This window comes from Lepidothrix coronata, unplaced genomic scaffold, assembly GCF_001604755.1.
Source record: "Lepidothrix coronata isolate B3197 unplaced genomic scaffold, Lepidothrix_coronata-1.0 Scaffold8, whole genome shotgun sequence".
Classification (NCBI taxonomy): domain Eukaryota; kingdom Metazoa; phylum Chordata; class Aves; order Passeriformes; family Pipridae; genus Lepidothrix; species Lepidothrix coronata.
In genome coordinates, this window is record NW_016690188.1 from 11,469,929 (window position 1) to 11,497,290 (window position 27,362).

At 41.4% G+C, this 27,362-nt stretch overlaps 3 protein-coding genes and 1 long non-coding RNA gene across 10 annotated transcripts in view; 1 reads left to right on the forward strand and 3 right to left on the reverse strand.

Moving 5' to 3' along the window:
• Positions 1-1,941: 1,941 nt before the first annotated feature.
• On the reverse strand, positions 1,942-4,933 carry LOC108510190 (beta-microseminoprotein-like). The gene is made up of 4 exons (XM_017839875.1): positions 4,904-4,933; positions 3,475-3,583; positions 2,897-3,002; positions 1,942-2,179 (listed from the first exon to the last, which is right to left on the reverse strand). Exons 1-4 carry the CDS (start codon positions 4,904-4,906, stop codon positions 2,050-2,052), a joined length of 348 nt encoding a protein of 115 aa, XP_017695364.1. The 5' UTR covers positions 4,907-4,933; the 3' UTR covers positions 1,942-2,049.
• A 6,664-nt stretch (positions 4,934-11,597) lies between these two features.
• LOC108492172 (beta-microseminoprotein-like) lies at positions 11,598-16,075 on the reverse strand. The gene is made up of 4 exons (XM_017804201.1): positions 15,941-16,075; positions 13,464-13,563; positions 12,824-12,926; positions 11,598-11,949 (listed from the first exon to the last, which is right to left on the reverse strand). The coding sequence occupies exons 1-4, from the start codon at positions 15,941-15,943 to the stop codon at positions 11,820-11,822; spliced, it is 336 nt and encodes a 111-aa protein (XP_017659690.1). The 5' UTR covers positions 15,944-16,075; the 3' UTR covers positions 11,598-11,819.
• Positions 16,076-16,938: 863 nt separating this feature from the next.
• LOC108510141 lies at positions 16,939-23,017 on the reverse strand. Its single transcript, XR_001878750.1, has 3 exons — positions 22,622-23,017; positions 20,319-20,435; positions 16,939-17,524 (listed from the first exon to the last, which is right to left on the reverse strand). It is a non-coding gene; the product is annotated as an uncharacterized LOC108510141 (long non-coding RNA).
• Positions 23,018-23,942: 925 nt separating this feature from the next.
• FAM21C (family with sequence similarity 21 member C) overlaps positions 23,943-27,362 on the forward strand; it is a 34,175-nt gene continuing 30,755 nt past the window's right edge. For 4 of the 7 annotated variants that reach the window (XM_017804021.1, XM_017804022.1, XM_017804018.1 and 1 more), the window contains exons 1-4: positions 24,067-24,171; positions 24,597-24,761; positions 26,309-26,374; positions 27,037-27,210. In XM_017804021.1, the coding sequence (XP_017659510.1) occupies positions 24,067-24,171; positions 24,597-24,761; positions 26,309-26,374; positions 27,037-27,210 (510 nt within the window). Of the gene's footprint in view, positions 23,994-24,066; positions 24,172-24,596; positions 24,762-24,824; positions 24,944-25,866; positions 25,874-26,308; positions 26,375-27,036; positions 27,211-27,362 lie in introns of those variants that run through there. The other 3 variants (XM_017804019.1, XM_017804024.1, XM_017804025.1) reach the window with 3 other exon arrangements.

Consider the following 27,362-nt stretch of genomic DNA (forward strand, 5'->3'; position numbering starts at 1 on the left):
ACTTGATCTCTTGTACACAGAAACCATAATTATTAATGTCTCTGCAAATACTGAGAAAACTTATAAGACTGCCTTCAGAAATGTCATCAAAGTACCTTGCTTGGTTACTGCTATATTCTTAGTCTCTGTGTTCTCTAGCTTGTGTTCTTCCTAAATAGAATTATGAACTCTGGATCTTATTTTTTGACTAGTTCTATAAAATAGTTTCTTACCATTAAGGGACATCTGATCAAGACAGAAACTAATCATATGCCTAAATATTTGGTTACAAAGCTTTTTCCACATTGCACTATAATTGACTGTCTGCATAAATATACCATAAGCAGGTCCCAGTAGCTTCCAGATATGGGTAGATGTTAGAAAAAACTAATACGTCAGTATCAGGTGAGTTTGGAGGTAAACTACAAAATAAATGAGTATTGTAACAGACAGATTGTCAAACTAGCTCTGGTAAGTACTTGATCGCAATCCCACTGCCTAAAGATAATGAGGGAAGAGGTATCTCTTGTTCTCAAATGATTATTTTGATTGTTATGCTCTGAACATCTAGCATCTTCCGGGGCCTCACAGGAACATTGGTTCAGTTATAATCCAATCTTGCACATGCTCTGGGCAGCCTGTTGACATCTGATGGGGAGCACAAAACCTCAACCAGTGTTGTGCATTTTGTATAGCCAAGGAAGGAGAAAGTGGAACAGATGCAGCTCGAATCATGCAGGAACCCGCTTACCTTTTTCTCAGTAGATGTAATTGTCACTGCTCTTTGTGTAACCTATGGGCTTTGTGACACCCTTAGTCTATCTGCACAGTGATATTAGCAGCTTCTGAATAAAGTAAAAGTGCAGTATTATATAAAGTTCATTACTGCAGGTCCTCTTACAAGAGGGCATGTGGCAGGGAAATAAAAGACAGTGTAGGAAAGACAGGGTTAGGAAAGGAGAAAGGAAAGTAGAAGTGAAATAAAACACTGGAGTGTAATCCCTGTATCGCTCACTGGAGCACATGAGTTAAGGCTGATACAAGCTGAGGTTTGCCTTTCTCCTGCAGACAGCAGGACTTGCCACTACTGATGAGGTATATGCTCGTTCCATAACTTGAAAGGAGGAGCTATGGAAGCATTGACAGACTCTGTCTGTTACGGAGAAATAGAACATGGAGACATAGGATGCTCGTGGTCACTTTTGGAAAGAGGCAATTGAATAAATGTACCATAAAGATTATGAAGCAACACCCCAAAGGAGAGCTTATGCTGGCAAGCATATCCCTCTCAGTTACTGTTTATGGAATTACTGAGCTTCTTCCCCGTCTGAGTCCAGCCCAGATGAGTCACTCCACCAACTACAATGCTGCCCATTGGCCAATTTAAAAACTTTAATTTCCTAGGGGTTAATCTGCATAAAGGACCTTTTCTTTTACCCAGACCTCAGGCTGAGGACTGGCCCTGCTCTGCTGTCAGTGTAATGGATTACTGGGTGCTGGGTTAGATTGGGTAGCTGGTAGATTTGCAGTCAATAAGTTGGTCTCCAGGGAGCCATATAGGATAAAAGTTAATCATGTCAGGCATTTTCATAAAAAACAGACTGTTCAGAAAGATTTTTGAGTAGCTCTTCATTTTTTTTTTCCCCATGTTTTTTGGAATATTAATTCTTTTGGTTTTCGTGCTCAAAGAGGAAAATGTCACATGACTTTCTGATGCTTCATCTGATTTTATTTTAGCTTTAAGATACAGCTGTGCACAGATTACAGAATATACTCCCTGGCACTGAAGAATGGCCAGAGAAGAATAAAGATTAGCAGCTACTAAGGATACTTTAAATGTCAGCTTTTATGTCTGATCTCAAGGGAGGAACAGGTCAGTTCTTCATGGTGAAGCAGAAGGCAGAGAAACCAAGGGATTTTTTTGGGGAGTAGATATTCAGTTTTATTTTGTGTTGGGTTTTATGAGTAGATTTCACTCAACAACTGCATTTTTAAGTGTTCTTGAATTTGTGAAAGAGAACCCTTAAAACAGTAAAAGGAAATATCCCCCCAGTCCACCATTCTTCTCTGCTACCCCACCCATGCATGAACTGGGCATTCTTTTGAGTCATCATCTTTCTCCACTACTTTATAAGAACAGGTCTCCTTGTTGAAAATGCTTTCACACTTTTCTTTATCGTAGTCAACTGGTGTTGCATAGCTGTCATTGAGAAGAGAAAAAAAGGTGATGAGAACAAGGAGTAAACAGCTTCCACCTCAGATGGTATCTACACTTTTAATATGAAGAAGCTATACTGAGGAGATGTTCGGGAGCAGAAAAGAGAACTTGCAGAAAGCTCCCAGCTCAAATGTTAGTCTGCTGCTTAAGCAGAATGAGGGCACAGATGTAGTTCACTGATCTGATTTACACCTAAGAGATGTTTGTTGTGTTTCCTTGCTATTCCCATATCACTGCTTTTCCTCTTCAACCAAAATATGGAACAAGAATTATATGAGTGGTTGGGTGTCCCTGTAGGAAAAGTTACAGACAGGCCAATGCCTATTTTGAGCTGCTTCGCAGGGGAAAGTGGGACAATGTGTGGCTTTGGAAAGCTCTGGACTAGGAATAAGAGGAATTTCTTAAGGAACTATGTGTTCCTTCTTGAATCAGTAACTTGCCTGAAGTTTTCACCCCAAGAAGGATGAAATTCAATTTTTATTTTAAATCAAGAATCTTTTGTTAAAACTTGACCTATATTTTTCAAAGGAACTTTTTGCATGTTTAGTGATGATGGTGTTACATGAATGCATAAGTCTGTGATATGAAGTGAGTGAGAGAAGGGTCATGGTCATTTCTCAGGAACCCCTGTGTGAAGGGGAGTGGTTTGTGCTGTATCATGGCAGCAGAGAAAAACCCCCACTGCTACTCTGCACTCACCTAGAGCAGCAGCGAATTCCTCCCCTGGAAGAGGAGCAATCATAGCAGTTGTCTGTCCTCCATTGGGAACCAAATTCATGCAGCTTTCCTTCTGAGTCAAGGCAGCCTGAAAACAGAGTGTGTGAGCAGCCTTCAGTGTCAGACCCTTGCACCAACAACAGTGCTGCTTGTACACAATGGGTGGGACCTTTGCTGGCTTTTTACATGAACCTCCCCATCTGCAAAACATGGAGGTTCCCCATCAGAGCAGGATGTGCTTTTGTAATACAGGGAGAAGAGAGTGCTGTGTCCCTGTTTCCAGTGGTTCTTGGCAGCATTAGTTAATGCAGCCCATGCTACTTCCCTGGACAAAATTAATTTGTAATTTGGTCCGTGTGATTCTCCCTAAATAGCTTCTCCTTTTTATAATATATTATAAATTCTGCTCTTACCATATCCCGTTTCCCTCCCATTTCCATTGATTTCTTTCCACTGTTTCCACTTATTTCTAAGTGGTGATAAATTGCACAGAAGGGACAAATCAAATCAGGCAGTGATTCTGATGATGTCTGTCAAGTTGACAGCTGTTACCATCTTACCTACAGTCACACCGTCAGACATCCCTGGCTTGCATTCCATACGGAAGCAAGAAGCATCAGACAGTGACACAGTAATGGCGAGAACAAGAAGGCAGGGCAAGATGGTCTTCTGGACAAGAAAACACAATTCATATGAATACATAAGTAACTATTAAGATGTCTTGATGATAAATACTACCATTCGAAACAGGGAAATACATTGTGGTTTCAAATCAAAAATCCAATTGTCCTTTGCAGTTTAAACACTTTAACACACAATCAGGAATACTGAACCATTTAGAAGAAGCAGAGGCTGGGCATCATATGGAAGGGGGGGAAAAAAAAAATCTGTCTTTTCAAGCTGTTAAAATCAAGCATTGCCTGATAACAGGACTGATAGATCCAGATACTGTTTGTGAAAAAAACATGTTCTATTCCTTTCCCCTTCCCATTAATTTTTCTTGTCCCTTTTTATTCCGTAGGATAGGTCACTGATTGTTTCTTTCACTAATCTCACTCATAGTTGCAAAACCTTTTTCACTGGAGTCTAAAGAACTACCAAATGTTTCACCTTAATATTGAAGGATTAGGAACAAGTTAGCTGAAGTTGAATACTCAAGACTTGGCCCTACTTTAGACAGGAGGTTCGACCAAATGAGTTGCAGGTGTCCTCCTGCAACCTAAATAATTCTATATGCTGTGACATTTGTCACCATTTTTTTCTGAAAGTTCAAATGAAGTTCCTCAGCTAGTGGCTTATCCTTCAATGTTAGTTTGAAATGTTTGGAGGGCTTCCATTGGGGATATAAAGGAAATAAGTGCAAGAATTCTGGGATGTAATTAGTTGTGATTAATATAAAATCTTGGTTACAGAGGAAAAGTAGACCAGGAATAAACAATCACATACACACACATATGTACATGTGTCTGTTTCAGACAGAACTGGCGACTTATTAAAAGAAGTTGTCTCTGAGAGATGAGAGGAGGAAAACCTAGCATTTTGTCTCACAGAAGAGATTAAAACTTACAAAATTGCAACAGAGTAGCAAAGGAGTAAAACTGAAGATAACACTTCTGAGTTTAACTAAATATTCAGATGTTATCCAGACTTTTCACAAAAATGAAGGCCAATTCTAGGTTGAGAGACAACAGAGCTGCTTTCTGCCAGAAAGAGATTAGCTCCAAAGATTACATGAAGGGTGAAAAGAAGTTATAATAAAGCCTTAGCTGGAGTCCTGTTACATCTCCTGCCATTTACATGCTGATATGTTTTATGCAAGGTTCTTACCTGCCTATGCCTCTCTGTCTTATGCTTGCTCTCATAACACAGAATTTATACATTCTCCAGGTTGCTTAGATCACCAAGTACTGAGATAAATTCAACAGAAACTCCTTTAAAATCTATAGCAACATACCATAGCCTTTTACAGCATAAGATGTAAGGACTCACCATTCTTGCAGAAGTACGAGGCTTCCAGTAAGGAGATGGCCAGTAGGAAGCTCATGTTCTCAGTGAACTTATATAGAGAGGGAATTTGTGATAACAGTCCTTGAGCAAACTGACCATGAAAGTCTAACAACAATGATGTTTCTGTAAAATGACCTCATGGGGAGGACGTTATTAACATAAGGCAGTTACATACAGGAAGGTTTGTTCTAACAGGCATTGAAGAAATAGGTGTGCCTTTTGTGCCACACCAGATCTGGAAAGCAGTTATAGGAACTACGTTGAAAGGAATTTCAAGCTTGGAAGGAATATTTAGCTCTTGCCCTGAGAAACCCATTAGAGACATAGTAGTTGTCACTCACAACAAAATTTGCATGCATAGTTTGAGCCATCTAGGTTTTAAAAAGTGGGTCCTGGGTAACCGTTTTCTTCCTTGTTCAGTGTTCGATCATGTAGAAGATCCATATGTTCAGATCTTCTATGAAAAAATAAGCATTGTAGATTTTCTGTCTTAATCCTTGTAGGCAGGAAGAAATACTCTTTCTTCCATAGAGTCTGGATGTGTCAGGGACAGACACACTCTCCAAGTGCTTAGGACATCAATTTGATAGCAAAGGAGTCAAGTACGGTTCCCTTTTGCTTTGGTTCAAATATTTCAAACTATGTAGCCCTTCTTGGTGATGAAATCTTTCCCTTATTACCAGAGCTGTACAGGTTGCAATGTCTGAAATAACTACTCTGACTGCCTAATTGTGTTGACTTGTTGTGTGGGTTTGGGAGTAGAGGTTAAACTCCAATTTGGGTTGGCTACTCCACATCTTCCACCCAAACTCCAGAGTTGAGAACTAGCTCAGGAAGTCCATATGAGAAAACCAGCATTATGACAATGTAGGTCACGGTGAGACCACTACCCACAGGGACATATTAGCTGGCTTTCAACTCAGTAGGTTGGATAGATTGGTTTTTCTTCAGTTACTAGATCATTCTTTGCGATGCAGAAAAGAGATTAAGCGCTTAGAGGTTTGATAAAGCTGCCCACAATCAGCCTCTCACTAGTGAATTAGATTTGGCAATGCTGATGTATGCCCTGCCCTGAAATGGGCACAACCATATGGCTCATGCTCTTGACTCCTAGTCACTGGTAAACCAACAGAACATGTCAGCCCATGAGTGCAGGCACTAGGTATTTCTTTACTGAAATCAACAGAGCCCCCATATCCACTTTGGATCTCTCACAGATATGTATGAAGCCAATTTAACAGCATCGTTGTGGTTTGTTTCACTATCAGTGATTCAGACCATGTGTATTTTCCAGTTAAAAGAGGGGGGAAAGTCGCAGTAGGATAGCAAAGTATTACACCCTGATCCCAGGACAAAGCTGCCTTGGCTGGTTGCAGTGAAGACAGGGAGAATTCATAGTCTCCCTTCTCATGTTCTGCTCCTATGCTGCCTGATCTAATTGATTTACATCTTGGGATGCCCGAGGATGTGCCCTAGCTTTGTGTGCCAGCTCTTTCTAACCTTTATGTGCTAAAATTAACTATTTCACCTTGGCTGACAATACTGTGGGAAGTACCACAGAATCCTGTTCAAGGTATTGGCTCCTCCACATCCTCAAAGGTAATCTGGAGCAAATGTTCCAGGACATTTTGAAACAAAAGGACCAGCAAATTGCACTGCCTTTATTCTGTTAATACTACTGAACTATTTAACTTTTTTTTCTTCTCACATTTTGGCCTTTGCATGCAGCATTTTGCTTGACAGGCACCCTGCAGCACCCTGCAGCGCGTGAACAAAAATCACCAGTCACATAGTGATGCTGGTGTACTGGAGTGAAACTTGTGGAATTTGTTACAGCCAAAATACAGTCAACTTGCTGGTTTGGTGTTAAGTGGTAGAGGATGCATTTGTTGCTCAACTCCAAAAAAACCAAAAATCCAGCCACTGTACATGTTTTCTTTCTCAGCTTTCAGACAAGCAGTGACTGCCCAGCTGTTCCCATTGCAGGACCCCCTGTGTTTTCTATGTGCAAGCTATGCCGTGTATGGAGAGAAGTTCTTTCAAGCAGCTTTCTTTGGAACACAGCAGGGAATGACCTGTCTAAGCCTGGGCACTGTTTAGGGACAATGAAAAAACTCTTTGCATGATCTGTGAATTCAGAGGAAACCTAACAACATGCTGTGCTGAAACCACTCATAGCAGCAAACTCAATGTAGATAGTCTATTGCATGTATTGATTATTGAGATCGTTTGTGACCCACATAATATTGCATGTTTTCATGTTGTTCATGTACAGGGCTGATGGGTGTCTTGTTTGTGTGGGGAACTGGTATCTCTAACAGGTGTTGCTCTGTTAAAATCTGGTTGGCTTCCCAACCAGATAATTACTTACTAAATCATTCTAAGAATATCAGCGCTCTGCCCACTTCTATGTCCTCTTTCTGCTTAGGCTGATGGACAGAGTGTTCTCTTCCTTCCTAAGGCAGGGAAAACTCCTGGAGACTTTCTTGAAGATTTACCTTGCTCTTTTATTTAGTCATTCTTCAGCTGGAGTTTCTGGTTACATCTCACTAATGACCACAGAGATAATCAGAGTAATGCAAGGTGATCAACCTGTTTTCCTGTATCTTTCAGTGCTAGGCAATCGACGGAGAGAAATACAGCATGATTTCAGAGCAGTAATGTTATTAAAACAGCCCAGTAAACCAGCTATTATCTATGAACAACTGAAAGCTAGAAGAGATACAGTAAAAATGAAAGCAGTCCAAGAACCTTGTTTCTTAACCCAGCATGTCAGTACTACTCTCACATTCTTGAGAGGGATCAGTTTTCTTTGGGAGAGAGTAAGTGCAGAACCCCTTATAGCAGTTTGTGTATCCAGTCATTAAAACCAATAGGTTGACTATTACCACTGCTGGAAAGGGGAAAACAAGAGGAAGAGTGAGGCATATCAGCTCACAGATCATAAGTAAACACAAAGGTATAAATAAATTCTTTTTGACCTTAAACTGACAATGCTACGTATAATGTAAATTGGTTTTACAGTTGTTAAATAAAGTCTGTCACATTCGTGTATGAGAAAGGACAACTGTGTTAAGGAAAGGCACAGCAAACAACACTAAAATATACAGTGCACTGTTGACACAGAAACATCTTGTAAAGGTGGAGAAAGAAGCTTTATCTTGGTGGGGACGTTTTTGTTAACTCTGAGGTACACGTGTCCACAAACTTCAAAGCCTATTATGCCCTCAGGTCTCTCAAGGCATAGGAATTAGCAAAGAATCATATTAATTTTATAGCAAGGCGGTGTGAGTGACTTGCCTCAGGTAACAGATGGCATAGCAAAAATTCGAGTTGAGGTCTCAATTCAAGATGGGAGGCTCAAGCTGGAGACAATATCATTTCTCTTCTGATCTTAACAGATCTGTCTCCTTCCATGTGTAGCAAAGTCCCCATCCATGAGTCAAATTTCAGTTTTAATTCAATGCAATTTCAATGGAATAAGAAACAATTTTTCATCTCGGTGCAAATGCATTTTTAAAGTGTGTGATAATTTCTCAGCTAGCCTGGAAAATCCTGTCAGGTCATGATCCCAGGATGAAGGATCAGTGATAAGCAAGGAACATAGAGACAGACAAGATGATCTAAAGAGCCAACAACAAATGCTGGCCGTATTTGCAAGGAGGAGACCTCCATCTCTGAGGTGTGAGTAGATCTGAGGGAGATGGCCACAGATACTATACCAGTGAAACAAAATGAACAGGAATGACAGATTTAACCAAAAAGATATCTCAGCTTAGGGGAACTGCAATCTTACCTGCACTTCTAACTTTCAACTCAAGTCATACAGTAATAAAAATCTTAGAAATCTTCAGTGAACCAAAAAATGACAGAAAAGTTTATTCCTCAAATGAAAAAACAGAGTGATTCCAAACACAGCTTGTCATCTTGACTCTGCAGCAGATTAAACAAATGAAGACCATAAATCTATGATAAACTAAAGTCTTCTTGTGGAGCTGTGACTTCAGGAGTTAGCTATAGGAAGGGTGGCAGGTGGGTGCATTGCTGTAGTTCTTTTCACTGGTGCCTCTGGCTTTGTGGAATTTAGGTGGTGCAGTGGTGGACCTTGCTGTGGCTGCACTGGCATTGGAAGTTTGCCTTTGGTCCTCCAGGTGGTCTTTCGTCTGGTCTTATCTGGTCTTTCATCTTTAACACAAGCTGCACATGCATGCACAAAATAAACAGTCAGTTACTTAGTTCAGCATCCTCTGGGCTTGTATTTGGGGAAGCTCAGTTAATTTTATGTATACCCCACCTACGCTGTATTTCAGCTCTATTTAGAGAGCATGAGCTTGTTTCCATTTTCTAAACTTGTTAGTCACTGATTCCATGAAGATAAAATGCAGTGGTTGGATATTATTTTCACGTGAACTCAGAACAGAATGGGCTAGGGAGAGCAGCTACAGAATCCTTCAGCCAAATCCAAGGGATATCTTGAGTGTTGGGATCTTTTTTTCTTCTCTGCTGTTTTCCACTGTAATGTATAAAATCCTTCTTCCTCCCGTTTCTTGTCTTACACCCTTCCTGTATGTTCAAGATGGGCAGCAACTAGAACAGGACACCAAAAGATCTGTTGTGACTTGTATCTCTGACAGTTCTCACCAGAATGGCACTTGGGCTGTTTAGTTCATAATAACAGTGTGCATTATGTAGTGGTGTGAAGAAGTAAGCCCAGGAAACCTTGCTGTAAAAGCCCTACAATGTCTTGGACAACTTCTTGAAAGTAATTTATCAGATACCAAGAACAAACCTGTGCTAGGAGAATTACTTTCCCCCTCTTTGAGAAAGCAAACAGGAATCACCACCTGAAAGGGTATGAAATGTAACAGACTTCATGTAATGTTTTTCACAAAATGACAGCTAGCATGTTGTTTTTGTAAGTCCTTAAAATGTGAAATAGGTTGCAGCTTAAATACATGTGTGATATTGCCATGACTCTCTGATCCTATATATGTCACTGATTGAATCTGAGTTCTATAAAATCCTAAGAATCTGAAATTTGGACTTACTATGACAATAATGTATTGTTTCTAAGGAGCTCCTGTATGGCCTGTCTGTTGTTTCCTGCAGGGATGGATATAAAAATGGCATAATCTTATTCTCTGGTGTCTTACGAAGCAAATAAAGCACAAAAGTATTTCTGGTTTGGAGAGGTCCTATTGGGATTTCTGAGGAAGTTACTGAAATTCAACAAGTTTTTGTCTCGTTTCACATAAAAACGGAATCAAAGAATATACCAAGTTGGAAGAAACCCACAAGGATCATGGAGTCCAATGCTTAGCCCTGCACAGGACCATCCCCAAGAATCACACCATGTGCCCAAGAGTATCATCCAAATTCTTCTTGAACTCTGCCAGGCTTGGTGCTGTGACCACTTCCCTGGAGAGCCTATTCCAGCACCCAACAACCCCCCGGTTGAAGAACCTTTTTCTAATATCCAACTTAAACCTCCTCTGACACAACTTCAGGCCATTCCCTTGGGTCCTGCCACTGGTCACCACAGAGAAGAGATCAGTGCCTACCCCTCCTCTTCCCCTCACAAGGAAGTTGTAACTGCAATGAGGTCTCTCCTCAGTCTCTTCTTCAGGCTGAACAGACCAAGTTCAGCCGCTCCTCATACAGCTTCCCTTCAAGGCCTTCACCATCTTCATTGCCCTCCTGTGGATGCTCTCTAAGAGCTTAATGTCTTTTTAATATTGTGGTGCCCAACACTGCCACAATATTCAAGGTGAGGACGCCCCAGTGTAGAGCAGAGCAGGACAATCCCCTCCCTTGACCAGCTGACGATGCTTTGCCTGATGCCCTCCAGGACAGGGTTGGCCCTCCTGGCTGCCAGGGCACTGCTGACTCATATTCAGCTTGATGCTGACCAGGATCCCTGCCCTGGGAACACTGAGCTCTGTGTAACCTCATACTTTTACAACACAACAGACTTGTCGTGATCATGGAGCTTCATTAAACAGTCCACTTGTTTTGCAAGGCAGTTTTCTTTCCAAACTATAGAACAAATAACTGCAGATTGATGTGGGTTTTTTACTACCCATTTTTCAAGCAAAGAGCCCATGTAGAAGCAGCATTTTGCAGGGTATTGTTGTCTGGCGTCTTGTATGTGGGCAGACTTATATTACCTATTGCCAGGTGGGAGATGTGGTTTTGAAGCTGGACTTCACTCCCCAGGGAATGTAGGGAATTCTTACACTGAAGGGACAGAAGGCATCTGCCTTTTATTAGTGCCTCAGGCTCTGCTGCCATGAGGAAGCACATGGGCGACGACATTGATGAAAATGAAGAAAAAAATTGGGAGGAAAAGGATGATGTTCCTTGGATCACATCCTCACTGCTTTTCCAGGGATCAGAAGTCTTAGCAGCACAGAAAGAGTTTCTAAAACTCCTACAGCACTTCAGGTGTGTTCCATGTGCCCTGAGTAGGATCCCTTGTACAACATGTCCCAGTCAGTGCATCCCTTCCAAATGAGAATGGATTTTGACACCTGGCTAGAACAGAACCTGTCAGAACCTGGCTTGTGCCAGGGTACCAGTGCACAGCATGTCAGAGTAGTGAGGCAAAGGCATCCCTTTCTCAAAGAAAGTGACACTGCCCCATGTCACTGCAGAAAGAGAAACATCAATATGAAGCATTGATGGATGTTTCATCTGGATTTATTGTAGTCAAAAGAGCTCAGCGACACCCATGCAAATATTACAGAAAGGAGACATTGTATGTGATTATGCATCTTATATGCTGAATTAGAATAAGTAGATTTCCCATGTCATTGTACTTCTCTGTGATGGCAAAGCATGTGTAGGAAGGGGAGCAATTCCACAGTGCAGAGGTTTGGAGCAGGTGTTAGCCCATGTTTTAGCCCACACGTGCAACTCGAGAGCACTCCTTTGAGGGGTCGTTCTTCTGCACCACATCATAGTCACAACTTTCTTCATTGAAAATGACTTCACAGTTCTCTTCGTCATAAGCAACAGGAGTAGAAAATCTGTCATTGGCAAAGAGAAAGCAAATGTTAGCTTGCCAGCAACAGAAGTTTCAATACTTCATTGATTATGGCTTGAACTATTGCTGAGTGAGACATCTCTGAAACTGTGCCTTAGACCAGCTGAGCTCCCTTGAGTGCAACCCAGCTGCAGCTTCCAGGGCCTCAAATGATGCCTTGCTGCACTGCACTGTGAACATGTACCAGGATGGTCAGCACTAGCATGGGGATTTCTAGCACTGCACTCTACAGTCTGACATAAGCATGGGCTTGGCATGTTTCCTCTTTGTTCCATTAAGTTTCCATTATTTCCAATTTGCTTAGAAGGGGGTAGCTGTTTCCTGATAGACCGATTGTCACCTAAACAAAGGCAAAGATCGTTATCAAGCCATTCTGGCCCTTTGAGAAGGCAGGATGAGAGGAAAGGAGAACGTTGGAGAGAGACTTCAGAGCAGAGCCTTGTCATTCTAGGGTCAGCATTTTCACTGGAGACAAGCACCTCCGGAAAGGGATTAGGATCATCATAAGCCCTTTAGAGGAATTTTGCTGAAGTCGTTTGTGAAAGTAATTCTTTCCTACCCTCCCTTTCTCAGCTAAGGAAAGATTTAGCTGCAGTGGCAGAGAGGTTCACAAGTTCCTAGAAAATTCAAGGCAAGCACCACCTGGATGTGCCTGGAAGGCTCTGTGTCCACTCCTAGTCATCAGAAAGTGAGCCAAGGCAAACACAGCTAAGGATCCAAATGGTCAAGAGCTCTAAGTGGCTTTCACTTGCTCTGTGACCTGAGGGACAAAAGGCTCTCTTGTGTCCTTATCCCCAGCAAATGGAAAGCTGTGGTTGTCCTATGGGCAGTGATGGTACCCAGAAGTTCAAACTTACATTGAACAACACCTCATTTCAGTTCGGCTGCAGTCGCATCTGTGGCAATCTTCTGTCCTCTCAATGTGTCCAAGGGGGTACAGTTTTCCATTCAGCATACAGCCTGCAGAAGACAGCAGCAAAACAGAACATGTTCTTTAAGCCTCCACCTAAAGGCTGCAAAGTTTAAAAATTATTTGAAGTTTTCTGAAAATTTTTTTCTCGGCATTATTAAATTAGAAGTAATTTTGTTCTCTGTGTTATTAGCCTAATTATTTGGAGGCTGTGAATTCTTTTCTTCTTTACTCATTAAAGAGGGTTTCCGTGTGACAGATCTGGGATGAAAGTGAGCAACCAAACAGCCAGGTCTGCCACCTGGCACCACATTTTATTCAGATCTACTCTCAACTGCTGCATCGGCTCCAGATGCTGCAATAGCAATAGCAACCTATCACCAATAGCAATAATATTGCTGCAGCCACGCTCAGTCCAGGGTGAGACTTTGTTTTACCCCTACTTTTGTCACCTCGGTGCTGAAACCTCCTATTTGTGTTTTTCTGAAATCTGCCTCCTCCCTTGTGTTTTGAGCCCGTCCTGGAAGCTCCACACAGAGCCAAGCTACTACAGAGCAATCAAGTGAGAGGATCTTGTCTGCTCTTACCTTTGTCAGCCTTCCCTGGCTTGTAACGTTTACTAAAGCAGTATGCATCACCCAGGGCCACGATGATGCCCATTGCAACAAGGAAAGCCAGAAAGCTTTTCTGTAAAAGAAACACAGAGCCCATGGTATGACTTTAATTCCACGTTGATTATCTCTGTTTTCAAAAGCTGTCACTGAACCTGAACCAAAATTACAAATAACCTTATGTGTACATGAAAGTAGTGGAAAATGACACTCCAGGTATTTCACTGCATTGCTTACTTTTTCCTGTACTTGGGAACATACAAAATGCTATGACGTAGGTTTTTTGAAATAGGTGGCTGGGTAGAGAAGAGAGATACAAATTGGTGTCTTAGGACAATATCTGAGTGTGGTACATTGTGCTCAGCTTCACCTGAGCCATCTTGTTAAACCATGCATACACAGGTTTGGACTCTTCACAGGCCATACTTCCTTTTGACTACTGCTGGCAACAGCTAAACATCTGTAAGAGTTCTTCAGATATGTCCTCTGGGACCTGCTGAACAACCAGCACTTCTTTTGAAAAAGCCTGCATAACTTTGTAATAATGGTTATTCTGACAGAGGGACTGGAGGAATATGAGAGAGCACAGGATTATTTTGATGGCTTGCTCCAGCTGGATAACTTAAGGCAAAAGTTTAGGAATGGCCAAAGACTGAGAAACAATGGAGGAAGTTACATAGATTTTCTTGATAGCACTGGCAGGCTAACATGAAAGGATTTTAACATGAGTAGATCTTTCCAAGTTACTATTCTGAACTTCAGAGGCTGTGGCTGCTTGAAAATGGAGTTTAAAATAGCAGGGAGAAGCATTGGGTTTAGGCACCTCTGCTTTCTGCCTTGGGTTGCTTGAATCACAAATGCCAAAAGACACTTAAAGGTCCTGAACCTTAGGCAGATGGTGAGCCAAGGTAAAACTCCTGCTGCTGTGGAAAAAACTTGGTATTTTAATCCTTGATGTGCTGCTTTCTTATGGGGCTGAATGACATTTCTGATGTAGTGAAAGGGAGGAGGAGGATTTATGGAGTGGTCTGGGAAGGATATAATATTGAATTTCCACAGCGGTTCTGTGATTGGTAGTTCCTGAGGCTTTAGGCTACAACAGAGGCAGTTGCCATGCTGAGCACCACCCCCAGAACGAGAGAAGTTAAGAAGAAAAACTTAAACTCTTCAACTGTGCTATTCTGTGGTGCCTGGCCATAGGAAAATGTCTAAGCAGCTCCTGTTCCATGAAGCTGTAGGATGAAACATTGCAGCTGGTCTCTGTTGAGGCTCCCTGTGCATTTGGCATGAATCTGTGGGGTTCTCTGTGTTGTGCAGCTGCCCTGGGCTTTGGGAGGGCAGGGAATTGTGGCTTTCCACACAGGATCTATCTCAACATGCTTGGGATGCTGTTTGCTGTACATTAGACATCCAGCTGGAGTTTGGGGATGGCTTTCCTCCACACTGGTTCAGCAGTTTGCAACAGCACATACAGTGCCAAGGCATGTCCCTCATGTCTTTGTTGCAAATTCTAAAATGCTTCTTTTGCTGTGCTGTCTTCTGTGAATGTTTTATCCCTTGTTTGTTCCAACGTTTGTCCTTGTCATGCTGTTCTTAGAAATGCCAGTCAGATGAGCTTGGGCATGCTCCTCTCTCTAAAGATCAACGTTCTGGAACTTCCACTGAATCTAGGATATCAGAGATACAGGGGGAAGTCTGTGCTGTTCAGTCATTGTCTGAACTGACTTCATGCTGCAGCCAAAGGATATGTCAGATAAGTAGCAGAAATCTAGCAGTAAAGCTTAAGCAGAGAAAGAAGCAGATGATCATTTCTTCCCTATTTATGAATCAGCATGTCTCATAGAAAGTACTGCTTCTTCTCTAGAACTTATGCCATTCCTGAGATTCTCATCAAAGGTAGTAATTGATGTCTGTACCTTCAGGGATTACGTGAGCACAAATTAGAGGAAAACTAGGCCAGAAGCTTTGTCTACCTATTTAGCTCGACCTAACTTGATTCAGATTCTGCAAACACGTTTGGAGGCTTGAAGAGCTGAAACAGCACACAACCTGAGAGATCAAAAGAAAAGAGCAGACAGGATATGCAGACAAAATATACATTTCTTTCATTATAAAGCCACTCTATTTTAGACTTTCACATTGATAGGTTTTAAAAGCATGGTCCTAAATGTTTACAAAATTCTGAATGATTTCACAACCGTTTCTGAGGACAGGATAACAGCAAGTGAAAGACTAATCTGTACAGTTTCTTGCAAAGAATTCAAATACAAAGAAAAAAATTCGCAGTAATCTTCCCAAAGGTGTCTTACTTCCTTTGCATCCTGCAGTTTTTAAATACAATATGTCCACAGTTAAAATATGTACATAATTTATTCCCTTAAATATTCTTCTTTTGCAGTTTTAAAGCAAATATCTATCTGTATCCCCTTGAAAAATCTAAACCTTAGACTTACCATTGTGGAACCTTGGCTTCCAAAGAGTTCCAAGTCTCCAGAAGAAATCTGAAGGGCTTAATGTAGAATCAGAGAGCGAATAATTTTTGGTGCCTTTATGTTGTGCAGTTCAAGTCTAGATGGGGCAAAAAGAACCTGCTCTTTTTAAAATGCAGTTATGTTGAAATATCTGAAGAAATCACTGAAACTTTGCCAGCTGGCAATGAGAAAGTATTTGATTTTGTAGAACACTGACCTAAGTAAAATGCTGAGTCTAGAACTTTGCATTTCTTGGAAGCATTATTATTAGAAAAAATGCCTTTCTGATGAAACACAAGTATTGATAGCTAAGCTGTAGGCAGTATTATATGGCTAGGTGACTTTTAGCTGTGGCAGGAGTGCATGCTACATAGTTTCTGCTATCAGTGGGCTGGAATATGCTGAGAGTAGTGAACTAGGTGTCAGTAGCAACAGGAGCTTTTGCTGGATGTTTGCAAACTCACGCTTAATGCTGCAGTGTGCACTGAAAGATAACCAACCGAAGGTACTTGGCCATTACCAGTATTAAAGCCACTTAACACTGAGACCTTAATCAAAGCTGGATCACATTACATTTCTCTTTCTCCTCAACCAAAGTAAGAATTTCCTCTCTAATCAAAAGCCTGCTGTTACTCCTGTGGCAGTATTCAGGCTTTGAGTTGAATAACCGTGATAGAGTATATGATCACTTTTATGTGTGCAAAACTTTCACAAGAAATTATAAATTTCAGAGTGCTAATCAAGTACTCTGCTTTTTATTGCTCCTGCAACATCTTTTCAGAAAGAAATACCAGACTGTGGCCCTACTTATATTTAAAAAATACTTGTTGCAGATGCTTCCAAACAATTTGAAAGTTATCCCTGTGGGGCACTTGTCATCTGCTACGGGAAATTTAGCACATGATTTGAAAGCTTAGAAACTTTGAACACAGAAATCCAAGAAAATTTGGCTGTACTACAACTTAAATCATTTAGGGCTCTTTTTTTTTTTCTTTTTTTGAGTAAACTAAATACAGTTATATGCTTTGGAATGGTGGCAAGAAAAGTTGTCATTCCTTTTTTCCTATGCACTATGTATTGCTGAGTACTAATAACAATTCAACCCAAAGAATTCAGCAAAATAAATCTAAATGCATCACAATGTAATTCCATTACCTCCCTAAAGGAAATGCTGAAGTTGAAGTCTGTTGAGGTTTGATAATCCTTTAGTAAGAAATCCATAATTAATGAAAAGTTACTAAGCATTCAGTTTTCAGACTATACACCTGTTTTATTTTTTTCTGATATAATCATTATATTGTAAAACTTACATTTCATGATATTCATGTTTTCATTGAAAAAATTCAATAAATATCCGTTCTCATCCTTTGCTTCTGGCATACTAGATTATTGCACTTTATCATAAAAGTCTTCTTCTTGTGTCTGTTTACAGTGTTTCAAGTCAGCTTACAACCTTTCTCAGGGGAGCACAGCAGTTTTTGTCTTCAGTTCTGTAGCACAGATTTCCTTTCATTCTTGCAACCCATTTCTGAACAGCCTCACACCTCACAGTATCTCATTTAAAATCTAAATATAGAACGAAGTGTAAAAGCTTGTAAGTGTTGTGGAAATGACCTCGGATACTATGAAAGACATTTCCTGTATATATATATCCAAGCATCTCATCCTCTGTCTTAAGCACCATATTGTTTTAGATAGAAAACATTTGCTTTCCATCCCTAAATTCTTCTCAGGGGTGCTGTTGTTAGTACAAATTTTATGCTTTACAGAGTTTTAAAAAATTCCTCCAAAATTTTTTTAAAAATTGTATCTAAAGCATGAATTAAGTAAGAACAGTTTATTTCACTATTAAGACTTAGTCCTTATTTGTCATATTAAGCATTGTTTGGAAACTCTATCGGCAGTGATTGTATATTTTCTCCCAGATCTCATGATATAAGGCTTTCATACAAATGTAGAGAAACTGTAGTTGATGTGCACCAACCTATGTCTTGCACCACTGTAAAAACAGTTCCCTTCCTTTTACCTACCATGTGCATGGGCTTTGCTAACACCAGGTCACTCTGGGCTTGACAGGAAATTTTATGCCAGTCTTTTTGTGGTTTTTTGATAGAGACCTCAAAGCAAGATTGGTTTTGCTTTCAAAGTGCTTGTTAGGCAGAACACCTTGTTCTTCTGCCAGTGATTTCTTGACAAAGATGCTGGAGCTCTGCCAGCTGTGCTGTGGATTGTCTGCTGCTCAGCTGATGCTCCTGTGTGCCTTTGAACCGCCTACCTCAGGATACGCAGATCTTGCTCTAAAAGAATTTAGTCCCTTCTTGAAGTCTTAGATCTGGCTATGTCTTCAGTGAGTTCCTTTTTTAACACACTTTTTTTCCAAGAGTGAGTGCTTCCATAGCACTGCACTAATTTGCTTGTCACCAGTTGTTATGTAGCATGAGGAGAGACAAAACTGCATGACAAGCTCTCCCATGAAAAGTGTGTTATCCTTGTGATCAGCTCTGCCATTTCTGATAATTTTCAATATTCCTATGAAGCTGATAGCTGGATTATGAAAACAGTGTTGAAGATCTGCCTTTTCTGAATGCAAGACTACTAAAAAGCAGATAACATTTTTAAGGCTTTGTTGCTAGGACAACTGTAAGAATTTCATACTTAGAAATTTCCTAGTTTTCCAGCTGAATGCTGCTAAACATGTCTGGTCTCTTTTAACTTCTCAGGAAGACTTTCCTCTGAAGTGTTGACACCTGGACAAATCTCTGAAAAGGTTATCCTGTCCAGCTATTATAGTATTACTTTTTTATTGGTTAGAAGTACCTTTCTAGGACCTTCTAAAGGGCAGGTGGTTTTGTGGTGATGGAAAATGATGCCGTTTATTTACCCTCGTGTTGTCCCCAAAATGTTGTTTCATGACCTGCCAGCAACTTGCTGTTTAAGGTAATCTACTGTTACCAGGCCATTCACTGAGTATATTTTCAGAGCTGGAGAAAGAAAGAAAAGCCTCATCCATCTGGTTTCACTTCCAGGCTATTTAAAAACCCTCCAGTTAAATTGATGTAAAACCTAGTGAGTGTTCTTATTTTATTTTAAAGGTAAACTTTATGGTGATTTACACCAAGCATTAGGTTTAACGAGCAGTTTAATAACAGTAGTTTAAATAAATTCCCTCTCAGCTAAACTGCTACAGAGATTCATTTCAAGTGCAACTAAATGTTTTTGCCCTGGTTTAAAAACTAATTTAAATTCAATACTGTTAAGTAACTCTGGAGTATAAGTAAGAGTTTAGAATAATGTTCTTGGAGAGAAACACCATACTGTAATCTGCTAGGCTAGATTTTCACTGTTGTAGTCAGGAAAGACCATTTCTGTGTATCAGGACTGATTTATAATCTCCAGCAGTAGTCAACCTGCAGCAAGTAAAGAAGAGAAGACCCTGAAGAGACATTATAGCAGCCTTCCAGTACTTAATGGGGGACTACAGGAAAGGTGGGGAGAGCAGTGCTAGGTTGAGGGGTAACGGTTCTAAACTGAAAGAGGGCAGATTTAGGACAGATATTATGAAGAAATTCTTTACTGTGAGGGTGGTGAGATGCTGGAATAAGTTGCCCAGAGAAGTTGTGGATGCCCCATCCCTGGAAGTGTTCAAGGCCATGCTGGATGGGGCTTTGAGCAACCTGGTCTAGTAGAAGGTGTCCCTGCCCATGGCAGAGGTGGGGGTGGAACTATATGATCTTTAAGGTCACCTTCAACCCAAACCATTCTGTGATTCAGTGTTCTTACTTTCCATCAAAAAAGCTTTCCCTTTCAGATCCTGAACAGCCAGAGAGCTGGTGTCCTCATGGAGGATTAATAATTGATGAGAGAATAAGTTTTTTGCTAAGTTCACTCCTGGTTCCATAGAATTTATTTATCATGCAGGTAAATATTTGCACATAAGTCACATAGATAACTAAACCTCCTGAATGTTGGAAGTACAATCTTTAGTTTAAATAGGCTTAAAGCCTTCTGAGGAAAGCTGTAAAACTCCAATTAACTTCTGCAGCCTTCAAAATAGATCTTAGGGCTTGGATGAAGCAAACCACTTGTGTACATCCTTAAGCCCATTATCTCCAGTGGAGCCACTCCTTGTTCTCAAGAACTCACCTGGTGAAAGGCTTTGCTGGATCTAACCTGGAACATAAATTCACAGTCATCCTGGCTCTATGTTGCTTTATCAACTATGATACAACAATTGATATGAGAAGTTTAATTTCTTGACTGTTGACAAAAGGGGGAGGGTAGCACTATTTCATTAGTCCTGTGAGTTTCATGTTTCAAAGTTTTGCTAAAGTAGAAAACCATGGAACTGTGATTCAGGAACTTTTTTTATTTTTTCATTCTGATGCTGACTTGATGCATGGCTTTGGCTGACTTCCTTAAGTGTGTCAGAGATTTCAAGTTTTAGAGCTTATTACCTGACTGTAGAAGAACGCAGAACCTAGAGACGGAACACAAAAGTCAGCTTCCCCCATTCCTCACACAGGAATATTCCTACACCTCACCAAGGGAACTCCAGGGTAGTGGCTGTTCTCCAAACCCATGATTTTACCATCAGAGATGAACTTTTTGGATCAAAGAAGGATCAAATCCACATGAGGGAAACCATGTGTGTCCAAGTCCAAGTTCCTTTAGAGGATTACCAGTTTTGCTGTGGATTTTGTTTTTCCTAGGATTTCTAATTACCTGAACGGAATTTATCAGCCTGGTTATTTTTTTCCTACTTGCACAGCTTATTGCAGTAAGTCATTTGACTCACTACAACAAGGTCTTTTTAGGTGACATGGGTAATCATAGTGTGCTTATTTCTGACCCTTGGTTTATAATCAATTATTTATAGTAAAGCTGATTTTGAATTCCCTGAAATGAATAAATACACTAATAGGCAAGTGATGTGTTCTGTCAATGCATTAACCAGCAAAGAACACCAAGCAGGAAGGGAAGTATGTCTGGGGGCTTCAGGCTCCTGTGCTGGTCCAGTGACAGCAAATATGTACTTATTTCTAGCTATAGACACTCCTTTCTGCACTGTGTGCCAAAGTCTGAGGCATCTTCAAGCCCTGACTTTGCTTGTCAACCCCAAGACCTTTAGCAGCCTGCAGATAATGCAGGTGCTGGGACTACCTCTTGGAGACTGGGGAGTTCTGGTAATTGCAGGGCTTGAACAACACATCTCTCTGTATCTGTACCAAGCCATACAACACAACCCATGCATGAGAACGAGGAGTGGCAGGGAAAATGAAGAACAATGCACAAATTGTGTTGGGGTTCTCTCCCATGTGATGCAGAAGTTTAACTTTTAATTGTATTTTGACTTTCTCTTTTGTTTGCATCCTGTTCTAAAGTTGTAAAAACATATTTACTTTCTGTTAGCTATTGGGAAAGCTGGCTGTGGTATTCTTTAATTTTTTACTTTGTAAATATTTGTGTGTTTAACCAAGTGCTGTGTGGCTGTTTAAGCAGTACATCTGCCAAAACTTTTATCCACATGGAAAAAAAATTACCCAGGCTAGCTATATGGCATATCATGACTCAGAATATCAAGAAGAGGGAAACATATTTAAATATATATATTCTGTGTCACATCGAGACTCTAATTTCTTGTTCAATGTATGCTATAATTTCCTCATGGACAAAAGCTAATGGGAATTTAGTAACCACTTCACAAAAACAGTTTAAAAAATAAGTAAAGGAGAAAAATCAGATCCCCTTAATAATCCTGTATGAATGCAGAGCATTTCCTGTTATGTCATAATCTGTGTGTGTGTGTTCTTTAATACAGTTGCATATGGCCTAGCATAAAGCTAGCCATGTTGTTTATAGGGATATTTTCTGGACAAAACAATCGACTCCTTGGTTTGAGAGCAGTCAGGATCCACTCCAAAGAAAAATGTTTGCTTTCAGCTCTGCAGAGGTTCTGAAGAGACAGTTAGCTGGGATCATACATAACAGGTGTGCAATACTGGCCTTCAAATTAATTTCAAAGTTGCATCACCTTGCTTTTAGCCTCCTACAGCCATTCTGTAGCTGCTAAAATTTCTGCGCAGTCCTATGGACATATGGAAAAAATTGTAGGTACCCACTGGGGGTCAAGTCCATGGGAAAAAATAGGTGTCAGCTTGTGCAAGAGCATAGATACTGAACCTCCTGCTTTGCTTTGCAATTGCTTCTTGGTATAATGTTTGCAGATGTTGGACATAAAGAGCAGTATTTGAGGCTAACTCAACCTATGTTTAAATTGGTGGATTAAGGAGTACTAGTGTGCTCTTTGATCTGGATAATTCCAACTGTTTGTAGTACCCCTCCCACTACTTTTGCCTTGGTTTCACAGGAAGGAAGCTTAGTGACCCAAGCCAGGAGAAAATCATCCAGATTGCTATAGCACAGAATCCCTAAGTGTGCCAGGATTGGACTCCACTGCTCGGTCCAACTCTGCTAATTTCATTACTACATTGAGGAGGTAAAATCACAGATTTTTGTGTCTGTATCCCCAACTCTGTAGGGAAATCCCAGAGTAAGATGTAATTTGAGGCATATAACTGATGTCAAGTCAGCATGTAGGCAAATTTTCCCACTAGAGCAACAAACTTTCAACAGTATAGTCCCCAGTTTTCAGTGTTGGCTCACCTGAACCAGAGGATTTATGGTCTGGCAGCAATCTCTGGGAGTAAATTTTTAAGTGGAGCTAACAAGCAGCTTCAGGATAGTCAGCAGCTTTTTGCATCATGGAGCAACATTGCAGAAAATAGGCTGAAGTGGAATGAGGAAGAGATCTATAAAGGTCTGCCTCCTCTTTCACCATATCTTCATAACTATAGCATCCCATTATGCTGTTAGCTCTTCAGAAACTGGTGGGCAGAAGAGCGCAGCAACTGCAGCATGTGCTGTGCTTCTCAAAGCTGTCTTTTGTGTATTTTCTTCAAACCCTTTGTGTCCTGTACTCTGTCCCACCTCTGTGATCCACAGGGATCTCCCAGTAACCTGCTTGTCTGACCCTGCACTTTCACTGCAGCCTTTCAGAGTCCTGCCAAAAGACCTCTGGCTCATTTCACACTGCTTCAAATATATCAGGCTGAGTAGTTGCATGGGGCTGGCTGGATTACAAGGTACACCCGTCTGCTGTAACTTCTGTCCTTACAGCCACACAGGAAAGAACTTGTCCCCCAGTCTGATTCCAACAGCACTCTGCCCTGCTATGGAAGTTGAACAGAGATCTCATGGCCAGGTACAAGCAGCAAGTGATGCCACTGGGCTAAGGCATGCCTGTAACCATGGATATCAGAGAGTTAAGCCCTGTGCAGTCTTACATATTCTGGTTCTTCATCTGCAGGTTAGTCCCCAATGACATACATGATTTTTGATACCTTTACATCACATCATCACTTGTAAAGTTCTGAGGGGAAGAGCCAGTGATTTTCCTTGCTGTCATCTTCTCTCTAACCTTTAAAAGGAACCTGTCTAAATTCCTTTCTAAAAGGAATTTTAGGACTGAAATGCCTTTTTTTTTTTTGAACCCTTCTTGTAATGTTTAGGATGGGACTAATAGAAAGCAGATTTTGATTGTGCCATTCGTAGCCCTCTCTACTCAGAAGCTGGTGTATGTATCACAAATAAACTTTCCCTAAGGAAGCATTCAGGTTCCATGTAGCTGTCATGTTGGTTTTTTTAATGGAAACTAATCTGCAAGACCCCCGGGACCTGAAGCTGCCTGATGGTAGGACCGTACATTTTGCAGCATCAGTACACACAGAGCACGTAGATCTCATGTTTTGTAATGCATGCAGGTCTGTGCCAGGAGAAATTTGCATTATCAACAAAGGATTTAATTCCACATTTCAGTGAATATGGAAAGTAATTAAAGGATGGGGTGGGATGGGGTGGGATCGCCCCGCCCGCGCCGCCTCGCGCCCCCTGCCGGCCCTCCCGCGCGCGCGGGGCGGGGCGGGGCGGGGTCACGTGAGCGCGCTCAGCTGACCGCGGGCGGCGGCGCGAGGCCGCGGTGAGCGCGGGGCCGGGCCGGGGGCGCGCGGGCCACTGAGGGCGGCCCCGCGCTCACTGTCCTTCTCCCGCAGATGAACGGGGACGCGGCGGAGCCGGCGCCCGTGTGGGAGCGGCCCTGGTCGCTGGAGGAGATCCGTAAGGGCAGCCAGAGCTGGTCCTTGGCCTCGGACGCCGGGGTGAGCGGTGCGGCCGGCACCGGGCCGGAGCCCGGCACCGGAGGGGTGCGCGGGCCGCGGCCTCCCCGGGACTCGGGGCCGTGTGCGGGGCGGTGCTGCCGCGGGGCTCGGGGGTGGCCCAGCGCGGGAGGGGCGCCGTGGCCGCGGACCCCCGGGGCCCCGGAACGCGGCAGGAGCGGCCCCGGTCAGGGCCCGGCGGCTCTCCCGGTGCTTTAACCCTCCGGTCCGGGCGGGGAAACTAAAGTGAGGAGTTGGCCCCAAAGGAGAAGCAGAATGAAGTGGCTGAGAGACTCGATCCTGGGTGTGTGTGCGGGTCCTTTAGTCTAAACCGTGTTTGTTTTGATGCTCAGTTGAAGTGTATGGTCAGTTCTGCCAAAAGGAAAAAGAGCTGCATGCTGACTATTGCTTTCCTCTGTTGTCAACAGCTTTTGCATTTTCTACAAGAGTTCTCACAACAAACCATTTCCAGGACTCATGAAATCAAAAAACAAGTGGATGGATTGATCAGTGAAACAAAAGCTACAGACTGTCGCCTTCATAATGTCTTCAACGACTTTCTTATGTTGTCCAACACGCAGTTCATAGAGAATGTGAGTGTGTTCTAGTACAGCATCAAACTTGTACTCCAAACGTTGGCGTTGTCTCTTAAAGGTGGAGAAGGGATTTAACTTTTTGGCAAGTCTGATGCTAATTTAGGGATAAGGTGACTTTTAATTGCTTTCTGTTAAAGGATGACCTAATTCTTTTGTGAGTGATGCACTCTCCAATACTGGTAGGTTCCCTTTTGCATGTTCTGAAGTACCTTCCTTCCTTGTTTATACGTGACCTGGAGATCACGATTTCATTTTTAGTACTATGAATGAACTGGGATCTCTGAAATGTCTTGGTTTATCTTCACAAGTTCTGTGAATGTAGCATTTGCCTGTACTTGTCTGTCTAAATATGAGAATGTTATACAATGCTGTAAATTTCCTAGTGGTATTATTTTACTCTAAAAGCATTTGGTGTTAAAGGTGTTGGGCTGCAGGCAGTTGTCCCTTATGTTTGGCTGCGATGACCATATTTTCTGGCTAATGTTGCCACTTTATAAATATTGCTATTTTGAAAGGTGAAGCTAGACTTGAAAGCCTGTTACAACCTTGAATCACTAGAAGCATGTGTCTCCTTAAGATATAGATCTTTAATAGTATTTCAGATTTGGGAAAGTTTTTTTACTGCTGTGGATTTTATCAGGCATTTTGTTTTGATCAGCACTGTTTTCAGGCCATATGTGTCTCATCTGAAGCCACGGTGTTATTGAAAAGATGGTGGCAGAGGAAAAGATTTCTGTTGTGGATTTTTTTTTGTGATAGTAGTGTTTATTTCAGAGCTGCAGTGTCTTTTTTGCCTAACTTGGCTGTTCAGCATAATGATTCTGCTGAGAACAGTTTGTACGAAATGTTTTAAGTCTTGTATGTTTGAAGCTGTTTCTTCCCAAATTAAGTGCACAGAAATAGGTCTTCATTTCTGGTTAGTTAGTGAGAGATCTATCTCTTCCCAGGGGATAACTGCACCTGTGTTTGAGATTTGGATTTAAGTTTGCAGCTTCCAGGAAGATCTTTCATTCCCCTTTGTCTCCTTGTAGCTGGTCCTAAAAAAGTACTAAAGGAGCGAGGGATCATCAGAACAAACTGAAGGTTGAGGGATGTTGTGAACCTTCTCTGTAAGTACAGGAGAAGGGTAAATGCTAAAGAATGAAAGGAAAGTAGACAGTTTGTAAGTTATCTGAATAATTCTGAGGGTGTCTAGAATACCTTTATGTTGGGAGGGTTAAAAGAGTGCATTTTTTTAACATATTCAAGTTAATCTGTGTACAGGGTTAAAAGGTCAACTCGTCTTCTACTACTGCAGTGACATTTGCAGACTTGAATTACTTCAGTTGCATTGAGATTGAAGACATCAGGTAACTAAAGTAATTCAATGCATAAAGGAGGCTATGAAGGTGCTTGACATCATCCATGGCTTCTTTTTTTAAACATGTAATGAATTAATGTGTAGTTAATTACATATTATTAGTGTGTTTCTTGGTGGTACCCGTGGTTTAGCCCCTGCAGCAGTATGTTGTTCTTACATGAATTAATTTTCCTTTACTTTTTAGAGAGTATATGATGAAGAAGTGGAAGAGCCTATTCCCAAAGCTGATGTTGGAGACAAAACAGAGCAGGTAGTTAACGCTGCCTAGAGTGCTGTCAGTATGTTTGCAGCTGTTGTCTCCCTTCTCATTTTCAAACTTACTTTGCGTACATTTACAGCTTACAAACCGAACTCTTTCTTTCTCCTTAAAGTCTCTCTGTTGGATAGTGTGTGTCATTCAGACATAAAGTTGACAGTAACAGTGTGTGCTGATCTGTTATGGGCTCTCCAAGCTCAATACTGTGTTTAGCAAACAAGACTTATGCATTGATTTTTCAAGTGGTTATGCATATTTTTTCAGCAAGAGACTGAGGCCTTGAGCCACCCTACTGGATTCACAGGTAGTGAAATGGGGAAGCAGAATCTGACTGGAATAATTCCCAGGAATAAAACCTTAGAGAGGTTTATATATCTCTTACAATCTAGGTGTATTATACCATAAATGTTCCCTTTATGGGTTGGGAGCACAAATATGACAATACTGTGCTGGTGTGGATGTTTAGAACATCTCTGTTTCTAGGAGTGATAATGATGCATTAAATCAAGCAAAAGAAACTTCCGAAGGTCTTTCTAATACGTATAGTGAGAAAGCTTTCATTATACTAATTTGAAATTAGCATTTTGCGTGTGTGTTGCAGTAAGATTGAGTCTTGAGTAAAATGCAATGAGAATGTGTTTTTTCTGTTACTAAAGGAAAAGACTCGGGAACAGAAAGAAGCTGATCTGATCCCCAAAATTCAGGAAGCAGTGAATTATGGATTGCAAGTTCTGGACAGTGCATTTGAACAGCTAGACATCAAAGCAGGCAACTCTGACTCAGAAGAAGAAGAAAGTAATGAAAGGGTGGAACTGATACTCGAGCCCAAGGTACAGAGACCTCTTCTTAATGGAAGCATGGGTTTGTGTTTTGCTTTGTTGGATTTGATCTTTGCTTCTGTCAGCAGTATCACTGCATTAGTATAAAATTGATATTCATTAGCTAAAATGAGGGTTTGATGACTGCATCTGAAGGAGTGCTC

Excerpts from the sequence above, each read along its gene's own strand:
- LOC108492172 (XM_017804201.1), bottom strand. Across the intron at positions 12,927-13,463 it reads GCCAGGGAAGGCTGACAAAG|GCTGTATGCTGAATGGAAAA; the intron begins GTAAGAGCAGAC and ends TGTCTTCTGCAG. Across the intron at positions 11,950-12,823 it reads GAAATGAGGTGTTGTTCAAT|ATTTTCTACTCCTGTTGCTT; the intron begins GTAAGTTTGAAC and ends TGCCAATGACAG.
- LOC108510190 (XM_017839875.1), bottom strand. Across the intron at positions 3,003-3,474 it reads GTCTGACGGTGTGACTGTAG|GCTGCCTTGACTCAGAAGGA; the intron begins GTAAGATGGTAA and ends CTCTGTTTTCAG. Across the intron at positions 2,180-2,896 it reads GGAATTCGCTGCTGCTCTAG|CTATGCAACACCAGTTGACT; the intron begins GTGAGTGCAGAG and ends TCTCAATGACAG.